The sequence below is a fragment of the Dendroctonus ponderosae genome, unplaced genomic scaffold, assembly GCF_020466585.1.
Source record: "Dendroctonus ponderosae isolate FM_Combo_2020 unplaced genomic scaffold, Dpon_F_20191213v2 Dpon_F_20191213_2, whole genome shotgun sequence".
Lineage (NCBI taxonomy): Eukaryota > Metazoa > Arthropoda > Insecta > Coleoptera > Curculionidae > Dendroctonus > Dendroctonus ponderosae.
Genome location: NW_026018165.1, coordinates 19200423 through 19213952, shown reverse-complemented (window position 1 = coordinate 19213952; position 13530 = coordinate 19200423). Strand labels below are relative to the sequence as shown.

Sequence of the window (13530 nt, the reverse complement as noted above, 5' to 3'; positions counted from 1 at the left end):
AACTATACAGCAAAAGTTTGCTGTATCTCTATTCCTTGCTTTGCTATTCAGATAAGTAACGCGAAACATACCTGGTTTGGATGAGGAGTTACGCCAACCTCCGGATGAACTCTGTTGATTAGCAATACTTTGTAATAAGGTGCTTGCATCCCAGTCTGTGGGATTTTCTGCTAAAATTGTCGTGTTGCCGAGAACGCAATTGTTCAACGCAGTTTGAGCCTATGAGAAAACATGAAACTTGAAAAACAAGTCCCCATATCAAAGCACGTACATGTTCAATAAAATTTCAATCATTCAATAAAATCGAATCAGTTACTCTCATAAATTGGATCCGTTGTTTATAATCATGTCGAAAAGGTTAATTAATTACTAGTTTCTAAACACAAAATGATGATGTCTGAAAATTGCTGATGATTAAACAAAAATAAGACTTCTATCATTCATACCTTAGTAGCTTCTTCACGAGAAGAATATTTGGCAAGTGCAAAACCTTGGTGAAGGTGGAGGTGGAAACTTAGCAATGGGCCATGTTGCATGCAAAGCGTTCTTAGAGTTGATCCATCGATCTAAAATGGTCATAAAAGACAAATTTTTTAAAATCTATTCACCACTTAATTTGGTACATTCTTAAAGGACTGAACCAATTTATTTACATATAAATTTCTTTTTAAGTTATTGCCATATAGAAATAAACAATTTTTTTAAATAATTATAAGGAAAAAAGACAGTAACAGTTTTCTCAAAATAACAAAGTTTTCTGAATGTATAATGAAACCAATACTTTTAGTAGTCGGTCTGCTGTGAAAAAACGTATATCAATAATGTTAAAACTGCCTGGAGAACATAAGATTAGAGAGTTGATCAAGTTTTCAATAGTTTTCTCTAATGTAGTCGCTTTTTTCGTTAATTTCGACAACTTGAAAAGAACGAAAATGCATGTCACAAGTATCAGTGTAAAATGTGTGAAAAGCTCATAGTAATTGACATGAATTTCAATCAATAAAAAAACAAATTTTGTTTGAACTCAACCAGATTAAGCATATGTAGGTAATGTTTACTTGCAAAAACAAAAATGATGATTAAACCACACTAAAACGAATGAAGAGGAGAAATACAAATATTCAAAAATAAGACACAAATCGATATTTTCTTAAGGTGATGATTAAAATTAAACACACGTGAACAGTTAAAACATGCAATAACAATTTTATTGGTTATAGTTATGTTAAAAATTATTTGGTTTTTATTTAAAAAAATATTAGTGCCCTCATACTTCCATGTAATGATTAATTTAAAAAAAGTATTTAACACACAAATTTAGTATTTGGAAAAGTAAACTGATTAAAGTTTGAAAATTTTATACTGATACAAAGAACAAAATCATTGAAAACTGAAAAACCAAAATAAATTCGTCTATCTAAATTTTTACCTGGGCAGTCAGATTTCTAAGTAACAACCATTGAGATGGGCCCACATTTCCACCCCAATTACCCGAATTGCGTTGAACAGGGTTGGATGCACCGCCCCATGGGGCGGAACCACCGGACAATTGACCAGCCCAGCCGTTAGTGAGAGATCCACCACCGCCACTCTTGGACGATAAGCCGGGTGGAGGTCCACGCGACTTTGGAGCTCCCCATAATTCAGCAGTAACGGCAGTAGTAGGATTCAGATCGCCCAAACCGCCTTTGGATTGAAGCTTGTTCTGGGGACTGACAAACGATACCACATAGTAACGATTCGCACACTACATTTCAAAAATTAAGTAATCGGTGTAGAAATTTTATCTAAACACAATTTGCCCTTTAACTTTTCAGATCAAGGAAATTCAGCAGATCAGGAAAAGTTTCATGAGATAAACCGCAATCGAGGTCAAAGTTTTGGACGGCTGGTTGGATCAACTCCTGTCTACGTAGCCAGGAGTTGACTTTATAATATCATCGACAACTTACCCAGTAAAAGTACTCGAGGTAGACGGAGGATTGAAAGACCAAGTGGATGAACTAAGAGATTGCATTGCGTCAGTGGCTGGAGGACTTTTGCTAGTCCCAAAAAGCTCATTGTCCTTGACATTTATGGTTGCAATCGACAAAGGTGACCGCACTACTGAACCAGGAGTAATGCTCGGATCATCTTCGATCGACTTCTGGTTCCCCTAGAATACGAACAGATGCAATGATGTGCATGTATTGCAAAATGTTAAATGCTTTCATGTGCTAGACAAAGCAAAAAAAAAAAATATTAGAAGAGTAATAATACCTTCCACGGCTTTCCAGGTTCAAATTCAGGTACTAAATCAGTCAAAGATGGTTGAGGAGGAACTGCAGTCCACTGTGCGTCTTTGATATCGTTTCCACTATCAACGCCGCCAGAGTCTGGCCAACCAGTGTCACCAGATCGTCCACTTGACCAAGGCCTGAAACAGCTTGAATTAATTTCATAACGGCAAAGTAAAATCCCGTACTTCTTACCCATCAGGCTGAGTTAATCCCAGAGGTGCCATATTAGGTGAGGTAGCTACTGGCTTGGATGAAGAACCTGGTGCTCTGCTAAATTCACTGCTCTCATCCTTGTCTTTGTTAATCCACTGGTTCAGACGTGACTGCTGCTGATTCTACAAGATGTACAAAAAGTTGTATTAAACCACTGCCGCGAAATTTTTAATGGCTAGCAGATTATTCAACTTACCGGGTCTTTGTTCAAAGTAAGATCGGAGAAATTGCTTTGCAAAGCGTTGATTGATTCATGCATTGGGTTGGACTTAAAATCATATCCGATACCCTGTTGTTGTTGCTGTTGTTGCTTGACATAGTGGGCTTGTTGAGCTTGAATTTGGTTCTGAAAAAAAGGTAAACATTGCCAAAATTCGATCGATAACAAGTTCACGAAGCTAAAAAAAATCTTCGTAAGTTTATCATTACCTGAATGTTTATGATTTGTTGCTTGGTCTTGGTGATAAGAACCGAATACTGCATATGAGTTGGATTGGACAGGTTAACTTTTGATGATTGTGCAGCTAACTGATGATGACTGTTCAACTGTTGAAGAGCTTTTATTTGCTGCAGCAGTTGATTTAACAGAACCAGCGTTTGAGGAGCCAGAGGCTGATTTAAGATCTACAACAAAAAAACATGACTGTATTGCGACTAACAACAATCGCTGTACTTTTTAACTACAGGACGGTTTTTACCGCACATTATAGAAAAATAACCTATTTGATCTGTACCTGGTGGTTAAGATATCCAGCTTGAACCGCCATTTGGATTTGTTGAACGAGCATCCGCAACTGTTGAGTAGATGGTTGACCTTGAGGTTGCAGAGGACGACCTCCTGAAGGACCAACGAAACCTTGACCGCCAACACCGCCACCGCCTTGTTGGGTCAACATTTTTTGTACGACAGCAGGAGAAATATTATTGATCAGGGAGCTGAAAGACCACACAGTTTATTTAAAATACTCTCTTGTGATGAAAAACCGCTCTTACCTATTTGCTTGACCTGCTCCTCCCATGCTATTTAGTAAACCAGGACCAGCCCCTGGTGGAAATCCAGCCGATGCTAATGGATTACCACCGGGACCACCAATTCCTGGATATCCGCCACCTCGTTGAGCACCCGGGAATTGATTGTGTTCGAAATGATCATCGTGTCGCCCGCCTGAGCCCCAACCGTCATTTCCCCGGGCCCGTATAGGACTAAGGAACTCTAATGCGTCATCCACATTCATATCGCGCGCGCGAAGTGCGTTCTCGACCTCTTCTTTCTAAAATCGCGAAGAAATCACAATTAAATGGCACTAAAATCAACGACTAATCACGTGCCTTGTAACCCATGTCAACAAGCATTCGAAACGGTTTTGAATTCCACACTTGTTCTTTGGTAAGTTGGGGTTTATTTTGTGGCTTGTGACCCCATTCAAGTTCGGCAGCATCCCAAAGTCCGCCTGGACCTTTCTGCTTAGCCCAGGCTGCTGCTGAATCGTCCCAGCCTCCTGCTGGGCCTGCGACATCTTCCCATCCATTGCGCCCAACGCCAGCGCCACCGCCGCCTCCACCCCAAACACCGTCAGGTTTACGGCCAGGCGCCATTCCTGGTGGACCGCCTCTACCTCCGCCCATGGCACCAGTGCCTGTGGGAATATCTTTCCAATGAGACCCTATCAAATAAGCAGTAAGCATAAGTATATCGTACCGAACGGCAATGGTTTAATTTCTTTAAAAAATATACAATTATTCAGCGGACAATATCTGAATACCTCAACTAACCGATGATAGTCAGCAATTGACAAAAAGAATTCCCCAATGATAGCCCTTTTAAAGCACTTGAATCACCCTATGTAGAAAATGTATTGAGCTGATTGTTCCTATATGTACAGTATTCCCCAGTGGCGTGCCTTCTGGGTAATAAACGGCAAACTCGATAAGCTTGATGAAATGCTCACCTTGCTGTGGGTTTCCCCACAAAGATGTCCCGTCGTCGTAATTGGACATTGCACGTCTCTGGGTTGGGGGCGACGGTTCCTCCCAGCCTGCGGTATTTCCGGGCCCGACAGGCATTTTGTTGGGATGGTGCATTCCTCCGGGACCTGCATGTGGAGCGCTTTGGCTCCAAAATTCCGCACCGGCTCCATTCAATCGTCCAGTGATTCCTTTAAACAACAAAATAATCTATTGTAGATATAAATGCGACACAATCAAGAATATTGCTTTTCTATTGCATTGCAGCTGCATTAATCAAGCAATTGGAATTAGTTCAATTTCAACGTCAAACATACATTTCAATCAAAATAATAAATTGTATGTGCAAGATGCTGATGATATTGTGGACCATGACACATCTAATAGCTGGCATACGAACGAAAATAGTTGTCACTGAGGTAAACACACATGTTCGCTGTTAAAAATAGAAGTAGAAGATTCAACAAATTTTTAAATCTATGGTACTTAAGTAGATTTACCTACATACTATTTTTAAACTGCCGCTCTAAATCAACTGGTAGTGTTCAGTTAACGACAGGACGCAATTACAAAACTGTACATTGTAATATTAATTGTGTAGTCCGTTTCATGTGCCATATCGCACCGCTAAACAGTGATTGAGAAATTGTCTTTTCTTTAGTTTGACGCTGTTAAAACGCAAATAAAACATACCTCTTGGATCACCTCGCATATCACCGCCAGTCATTTGTCGCATTTCACGAGGATCTAACTGTCTGGGATCGAGTCCTGAAGCTGCAGCAGCTGCACGCAAATCTGATCGCATGCTGTCCATTGCAGCGACACTTGCAGCTGAAACCGAGGCTCTTGGATCAGGAGCAGACCGAGGATCTGCCCACCCAGAACTATTTCCTCCATTTGAACCTGCGGCGCGCTTATTTGAGTCTAAGAGCGTGGTAGATGAAAGAAATACAGTGCTATTATTGGGAAGACACAACGTAAACGACAGAGATTTGAAGTGAACTAATTGGAATAAAATTTTGAAACATTTGGAAGACGTTGGTTTGACCAAAGTTGCCACCAATGATGAAATCAATAATTATATTTCAAAGGCTGTTTGATAAACCAGTTAAAATATAAGTACGGTATTTCTTTCATTTGTGATCAAGCAGGTATTTAAAGCCAAGGGCACACCAAAATTAGTAATGCCTTTCAAGTAAATAATCCAAAGACCAAACCACCAAAGCTTTCAGATAGTATTCGATTTAGCGCACACGAAAACCCATGCTACAAACTAAGTGAAGTGTTAGCTTACCGCCCCACATAGCGTTTGAATTGTTATTTCCCCATTGCTGTTGGTTGTTGGGCACTCCGGTCCAAACATTGGAGCTGTCCGCAGTATCGTCATCCTCTCCCCAAGTTCCTCCGATATTCGTGGAAGGAGTGTGACCCCAAGGTGTCTTCTGCTGGGGTTGAGGAGGTGGCTGGCCGCCATTTCGTAGATTGGCTTCCCAAAGTTCCGTTCCATTGTTAATAGCAGGTTTCCAAGGTGGAGGGCCGGTTCCATCTATTTTCATTGTCGGTTCCGGACTAGCTGGAATGTCCCACTGTGTGTCCTGGTTAACATGCTGCTAAATTCAGAGAACAGTTTTACTTAGTTTCACCCGAAACGATCGCGCTTGATATTTTACTTATTTCTCCGATATTTGACTGGAATAAATTGCAATAAGTACTTACGCTACCCCAGCCGTCCGTGCTGAATATCGCTTCACGCATATTGTTCAGTTGCTCGAGTTGTAGTTTAGTGGAGTTAGTGGCATTCGATTGAGGATTGTTCTGTGCATTGTTATTAGTCGGGGGGGCGCCAGTAGCCGGAGGGCCGTTGGCACCAGGTTTGGCTCCAGGCTGAACCCAACCAGCGCTATTCGATTGCGTTGTTGGGGGCTGTTGGCCGCCAGCATTCGCTTTATTGGCTGCAAATGTTAACGGAACCCGTTAAGTCAATTGATTCAACAGCATATACTTTTCTTTAATGGCAATGGAAAAAAGCATTGTTTAACCACATGCACGAAAACCCCTATCGATTTTCAGGTCTAAAAGAGGTGATTAAAAAGACGCTCCATTCTTAGAAAAAGTCTTGTATTGGATGCACTGAAAAGGCAACGCTTATATGTGCGAATACCGGGTGTTTCATCAATACACCCGCAAACTTTTAGGGATGGTTGATTTAGATGCATAGGGCCAAAAACGACACGTTCTTTTCTATTTATTTGTCAAAAGCATTCACACTTTGTTGCTGAACCAGCACTAGACCGTAATCAGTTACATGTAGCTACTGTTATACAGGATGTTTCAATTCAAATGAACAGTGTCCACTTTCTATAAAACTTCTCGGGAATCTCTTTAAACCAGGGTAAGCTAAAACATGTTAAATAAAATGGTTCATTGACAGATCGAATGCCTTCTATCTGCCTTATATTTGTAGCAAATTTAGGGCGGGCAGTAAACAGGTAAACGGGTTGGCGGTAGCATTTTGTCTCAATTCCGACCACCTCCTCTAATTGTAAAAATGTATAGTCAACTTAGCCTTTTACAACTGTTGAATACATAAAATGAAACAGTTTACCGTCACTTTGTGAGGAAGCTGGTGTGCGATTAGCATTGTTATTCCAATACTGGGTGCCGGTGTTGTTCGGATTCGTGGCGTTCGCTACACCCCAGCCGCTTGAATTATTCACTAAAGAAAGAAAAATACACCATGTTGACTTAGGATTGAAGCCGAAAATTTGTTTAGTAAACAAAAATGCTAATTGCCACCAACCTATTTCGATTAGTACTTTCAATAAGAAACAGAGATCGTAAATGTCATCTTTTATCACAGTGAAGAATTAAAACTAATTCGCCACCACATGAGCTTGCAGTTGTGCAAGCACTCACCGTTATTGTTATTGCCCTGTTGAGATGGAGGGGTGCCCCATCCAGAGGTACCGGTGCTTAGAGAACTTTCACCGCCTCCTTTAAGTCTCAATGGGGTGTATCCTTGTGGTAAGTGATCGTACAATGTGAGCGGTGTCATATCCCTGAAGAATACAATCGTGTATTTTAATACTGTGTTTAGATTTCTATTCAATGGGAGTTATAATAGAGAAGTTTGAAGATGTGTAAAGGAAACCTACTGGTCACAAAAATCAGTTCGTTCTTCGTCCATATCGTTGTTATCACCATGAAGAGTAGTTACTGTCGGAGTCTTCAAAGCGTCGAGTACTTCGAGGTCATCAGACTTTTGGTTGGGAATGTCTCGTCCGAGGGGCAAAGCACCAAACTTACGACTATCTACCTTATCATTATCTACATTATTATTATTATTAGTTAAATTATTGTGGGTGACCGTTTCACGGTCATTACGTTGTATTTTTGGTACGGTAACAGAGTTCAGAAGACAGTTATCGGTCACAGATTGCAGCTTAAGATTAGGGGTTGAGGCCTCGCGATTTGGCGCCGCGGGGCCTCCACCAGAGCCAAATATCACAGCTTGAGCGGCGGATTTCCCACTAGGGAAATGCACGCCTAATGGACGGACCGGGAGGTTGACTCGACCCCCCCGAAACGCCCATACGATTTCGTCTTGTACTGGTAGGGGTGCGCTGCCCCGCATGGCTGACTCTTGAGGCACTTGGTAGGTAGGAAATATATTAGACTTCGGCTCGGAGGGGGTGGGGGCGCGCATCGTCACTAGTGCTCCATTGTCAGTCAGGTCAGCCACAATTCTGAAATGGACAAAAAGTACTGGTATTAGTATTAGGTGCAGCAGCATGTAAAACCCGTGTTTTATAAGGAAGCTTGTGAGGGTTTCGTAAACGTCAATTTTCAACTCATCAGAGCGGATTTTCCCATGTCTGATACCTACAGAAAACATTCAACTCAATTTCTTTCACAGAAACTTAAAACGAGGAAAAGCTTAACCGTTTTCCAATCTTGTGGGAAATTGTGTTTCAGACGCGCTTTTGGCGCCGTTGCTGAAAGCTGCCGACTAATTTCCAGAAAACCATTATTTAACCAGTTCACATTGGAAAGATCCTCTCAAAACCACCGAGCGATATTTTTTTCAATTCTTGACAACAGCACAAAAATGTATTTTGGAACATGCTCATCAAACATACTAAAAAAAATCATCCACCCACATAAACTCGCTTAACCGTCAGTCAAGATTTTTTCTTATAGAGTTATAACAATGACGGTGAAAACAAACAACGTCGTGGCACGGTTGCCAAAATGCCACACATATAACAGCCAAAAACAACTCCAATATTGATTAAAACCATTATATTTATAAGCGATATTTGATGCGGGCATGATAAGTATAGAAAAAATTATTATAACATCGCTTATATGAATTTCACGTATTCGCTATCCAAACCGTGATAAGATAACATTTGGTGTTGTTTACTTTTACTTTAACCACGAATTGTGAATTGATATAATGCAGCCATTTAAGGAGAAAAACGGAAATAAACTGGCCTTAAAATCGGCAATAACTACATTACGAGACGGAAAATGGCGTTTCAATTACAAGAAATGCACGGGAGGGAAACAAGTCAAGTGTTAAATTAGCAAATTGACACTGAATTCTTCAATTCGTTGCAAGCAAAAAAACATGGTCGATCACTGATAACGAGAAACCGCAGAATGTAACTATTTATACTATTTTAACATGTTTGATTGCATCCAGCTAGAAATTTAAACGGCGATCGACGATAATTTAATGATTATTGAATGTCTGATGTCTTTTGAATCGTGCTCTAGAAAGGCTTAAGCCGAAGAACACAACGAGCAAAATACATATGCGGAGGTGCGTTGGTAAGATACAGAGCAGATTTGTTTAGCTTTATTGTTAGCGAATTTTATGATTTTGGAAAAACGCATTAACTTTCTCCTCTTGTATATTTTGATGACAGCGGACTTTACAGTCGAAGTAAAACCAATTTAGTGTCTTTCAGTTGCTTAATTGGGTCGCAAACTTTGAATCAAACAACTGCGCTAATTATTCGTTATCAGTATGGTTCAATTGAAAACTGAAATAACATTATTTGAATTGAAAACATCCTGGTATAATAATAGCTGCATTTATGCAGAAAGGTATGCAGATACAGCGGCGCAAAAAGTTCAATAATTTACATAAAAATGCTTTAGAAACTAACCCAAAGTAGCATAGTTACTAAATGTTTTAAAATAGGCTAAAGCAGTAAAAGGTGAACATGTACGAGGTTTTTTGTTTAATCTATTGCATTTCGCGTTTAAGGCGCTTTGTACAAAAGTGTTCAAGAATTACGACTTGAACCCTACTAAAAAAAGAGAATGGCCCGATGTGGAGAGTCAAAAACCTTCTTGCTATCCGAAAAAAAAAACATTTTCTGTGAAGATTCCAGACCTCAAGCAGTAGGATTTCTTTATGGGACACAAGTGAAAACACTTATTTATTCAACTGTAAAACAGAGCTGCAGGAACAAACTCATCGAAAGAATTGATCGGCAGAAGATCAAAGACAATATGAGACAGGGAATGAGGGTTCCGAAGGAGGATTGAACTACGCATTGTACAAGACTGTGGTTGCATTGACCAGCTTAAAAAAACATGTGCCTAAGACGACCTGGTAAATTCAAGCGCTTTATCATTCACGAATCGTCGAGAATTCAAGAAACTGTGTCAAAAATGCTGTTAAAAAACTGTAAAAGAATTCATGTACGAAATATATCGAATACCTGGGCAAACAAAGATAAAATATTCAAAGAATAATGAAAATTTCGGACAAATCAAGCCACGGATTGCATTGTGATGGAAAGAAACAGTGGTAGTTTTTACTTATCCTCAAGCGGATAGGCCAAAACAGACACTTTCAAGAGATTAGTTAGTTACAAATCGCAGTCATAAAAACATGTTTTTTTATATTTTTTCTCTTATGAACTCCATCAAGCTTTGGCCTAATGGTGTAAATGTTTTGGCTGTTTTATTGAAATTGTCTGAAACTGGCTGAATTAAGCATTGATCAGCAAGGAGCAGAGGGTGAAAAGTTGGGAAAAACACAAAGAAATTTGCCTTTATTGATAATAATTTCATAGCACTAGTTAAAATGTAATACCCAGAGACCCAAATGTAAAAAAATCATGCATGACGAGCAAAGTAAGAGATGAATTGTGAATCTAACACCAAGATTGGAGGCTAGTAAATCCCCCAACTTTCACGTGTGGCAAGCATTGTTCGCTTGAAACTGGCAGACATTTTTTTTGACGGATTTCCTTCTTCGCCTTACGGAGACGAGTTTTGCAGTGATCACCCAAACCTTCCATCTGAAACGTACAAATGCAAGAAACTGGCAGAGCAACTATCATTTTTCGATCAATTATGCATGGAAACTTTAAGGTTGAACCACCCTGTATTGTAGGAGCAAACATATTTGATGGGTGTCTTTAGGCAATTATCAGCCAGTTCCTGAGCTGTAAATAACGCAAACCAAAAATAAAAACGTGAATTTTAAATATCTGAGAGTTGAATTTAAAGCTGGTTTAACGCCCACGGCCCATACTAACGTTAATAATAGAAATGAAATAATGATTAAATTAAGAAAAAGACTCCAAGGCGACGATGAAAATGGGTGTTGAACTGGAGTATTTTCGCAGCGGTAGATATCAGTATCTGCACACAAACAGGCAATAATGGAAGCGAGCACTCGATAAAAACGTGATAGAAGAACTGTAAACATTGTCGTGGTGAAATCTGCAACATTTCCTTCGTTGAAATCGCTAGACGAGTGAAATGAGACAGATTTCAAACACATAAAACTGTTGGAAAAGCTGCAATTGATCGAAATATGCGAATTACTTACGTAGAAATTTGGACGCCACCGAATCAACTAGCGAAACTGATTCGAAAAGAGGGGGACACCAAAACTTGGCTTGAGAACACACAAGTCATTATTCAATGCGCACTTTTCATTAAACCACGATATGGTTGTAACGAATATAAAGTTGATGTACTTATCACACTTAACTGAATGAGAATACTAAATATCACAATATTTTTAAATTTGGCGTTAAAATACTTGGATTTGCGGGCACCTCAGATTTGTTTATTGATCCGCAATTACGTGGCAGCACTTCTATCTCTATTCTCCGCCACTCCACTGCTTCGCGACTCGATTGTTACTCGGATTCCCTCGGCTCCATACGACGATTGGAAAGTGTGCGATAGAAACAAGTTTTGATCGTCAATAATATGCAACGTTGCCGACCTGCCTCCCATTAAAAAAAACTACTTCCCTTGACTGCTGTTTTATTTCCAGTTATTTTTTCCAAAATAATATTTTTACTAACTTGTTGATGCAACGCAATACTTTGTACAAACCTAACAAAAACAAAATAAATTAGCCGGAACTAACCAAAAAAAAAAAATCCTACAAAGTGTGCCCTAAAAAAACCAAGTATAAATTAAATAAGAATTTGGCAAATGTGCGGTATTTTTGGAATTGCATCGCCCAGACATCGCTGTGACAGAGAGCCTGAACAGCATGGCGTTCTTTGTTATCTCATGGGAGTGTAAATCTCTCATCTCTCAAGGTAAAAAGTGTACAATTAATGACGAAGTGCGCACCCTGATGCGTAAGCGACTTCTCATTGCTGTCAAAGAAATAGACCAGATGCATTGGGCATGTAGAGAGGGACTTTTTCAGAACAGCAACTTCTAAGAAAGTGGTTGCCAGATCGATCACCAAGGAGCGACCGAATAAAAAACTCCTTTTATTCTCTGAGATTGGCCGACGTTTCGACCCTTTATTATTTTCCACGAGAATGTTTAATCATTTACAGTTATTCCCCTTAGGGCTTAGTTTGAACTCGCTTATCAGATAAATGAGATAGCCAAACGACAGGTTGCTCGGCACTGAATGCAAAAGCAAAAATGCTGCTCGAGTTAAAAGAATTAAAGCCGTCGACTCGGTAAAACACGGCAACACGGGCTATAGAATGGCACAGAAAAACAACCAAGCCTGGCAGACAACTAAATACCGAGACTTACTTCATTATTTCGCTATTTCGAGGAACAACAAGTAAATAAATAGATTATGTATGCAGAAATGTAAACAAATGCACGATCGCCGATTGCGGCTTTCTAATTCGGACACCAGCGGTTTGATGACAAGACAAAACAATCGCTAATTAGCTTAATTATTTTTTGGTACAAAACATTTGCTACCAAGTTTGCAAACATACCGGAAAATGTTCCAGGAATAAACAGTGAAAATTCCGAAAAATTTTACACATCAGACCCTAATGCCAAAGGCAAAAAACATCTGCAAATTCCCAAAAAGTCAATTAAAGTTGTGCCCAGTTGACAGGAAAATGTGCAGTTTGATGACCCAGAATAGTGAAATTCTAGTTCTTTCCCAAACACAGCCAAGGCAGTAAACGGAGGGAAACTAATGTAGAATTCGATCGAAAACTATGGGAAAATCCTCATCAGCTAGCCTTAAAAAAATTGAAACAAACACCTTGAACAAAACTCGTGAATTCCTCCTGATAGACCATCTAGCGCAATTACTTAGCGTGCGTCTTAGCGAGGGTTCAATTCTATTGCGCATCAAACGCGGGGGTCATCAAACCTCTTCACTAATGGCTACTTCTGCGTAAATTTTGCAGCAATTAGCGAAGGTTTTTCTTTTATGCCTGGCACAGGTGCAAAATTATGCAACACGCCTAAAGAATGGCCGACTATTTGGCGTTTATTTGCAACTTTTCGCAGTTCACGTGCTCGATCATTCTTCAGGTCAAGTTGGTGCTGTTGGTCGTTTCAACCTCCAGCTTGCCAGCAGCTTGGCAGCGGCCTGCCGAGAGCGCGATTTCACGCCTCAATGGTAAATTTAAATGGAAAATGGAAGTGCATTCACGTTAATGCTGATTAGAAACATAAAAAATGTCATAAAATTTCAGTTTTAATGGTAGCGACATTAACAGCACGTAATAGCGAATCCGGATCGGACAGGTAGTGCGACATTTAGTTCCGCACTAAAAATGGTTTGCGGGAAATCAGTTTTGTCACATCCGCG

General features: G+C 39.9%; 1 protein-coding gene across 9 annotated transcripts in view; it reads right to left on the bottom strand.

Annotated features, from left to right (window-relative positions):
- Nucleotides 1-13530, bottom strand: part of LOC109545246 (protein Gawky) — a 28879-nt gene that overhangs the window by 10142 nt on the left and 5207 nt on the right. Inside the window, exons 1-19 of one of the 9 annotated variants that reach the window (XM_019915807.2) lie at nucleotides 11317-11654; nucleotides 7613-8203; nucleotides 7374-7516; nucleotides 7063-7173; nucleotides 6174-6409; nucleotides 5752-6067; nucleotides 5151-5381; nucleotides 4442-4648; nucleotides 3822-4156; nucleotides 3486-3763; nucleotides 3227-3428; nucleotides 2922-3116; nucleotides 2689-2838; nucleotides 2472-2614; nucleotides 2260-2425; nucleotides 1953-2155; nucleotides 1430-1712; nucleotides 447-566; nucleotides 72-219 (exon numbers count right to left, since the gene is read on the bottom strand). In XM_019915807.2, coding sequence (XP_019771366.1) covers nucleotides 72-219; nucleotides 447-566; nucleotides 1430-1712; nucleotides 1953-2155; nucleotides 2260-2425; nucleotides 2472-2614; nucleotides 2689-2838; nucleotides 2922-3116; nucleotides 3227-3428; nucleotides 3486-3763; nucleotides 3822-4156; nucleotides 4442-4648; nucleotides 5151-5381; nucleotides 5752-6067; nucleotides 6174-6409; nucleotides 7063-7173; nucleotides 7374-7516; nucleotides 7613-8163 — 4018 coding nt within the window. In that variant the 5' untranslated portion in view covers nucleotides 8164-8203; nucleotides 11317-11654. Of the gene's footprint in view, nucleotides 1-71; nucleotides 220-446; nucleotides 567-1429; nucleotides 1713-1952; nucleotides 2156-2259; nucleotides 2426-2471; nucleotides 2615-2688; nucleotides 2839-2921; nucleotides 3117-3226; nucleotides 3429-3485; nucleotides 3764-3821; nucleotides 4157-4441; nucleotides 4649-5150; nucleotides 5382-5751; nucleotides 6068-6173; nucleotides 6410-7062; nucleotides 7174-7373; nucleotides 7517-7612; nucleotides 8204-11316; nucleotides 11655-13530 lie in introns of those variants that run through there. The other 8 variants (XM_019915803.2, XM_048663533.1, XM_019915804.2 and 5 more) reach the window with 8 other exon arrangements.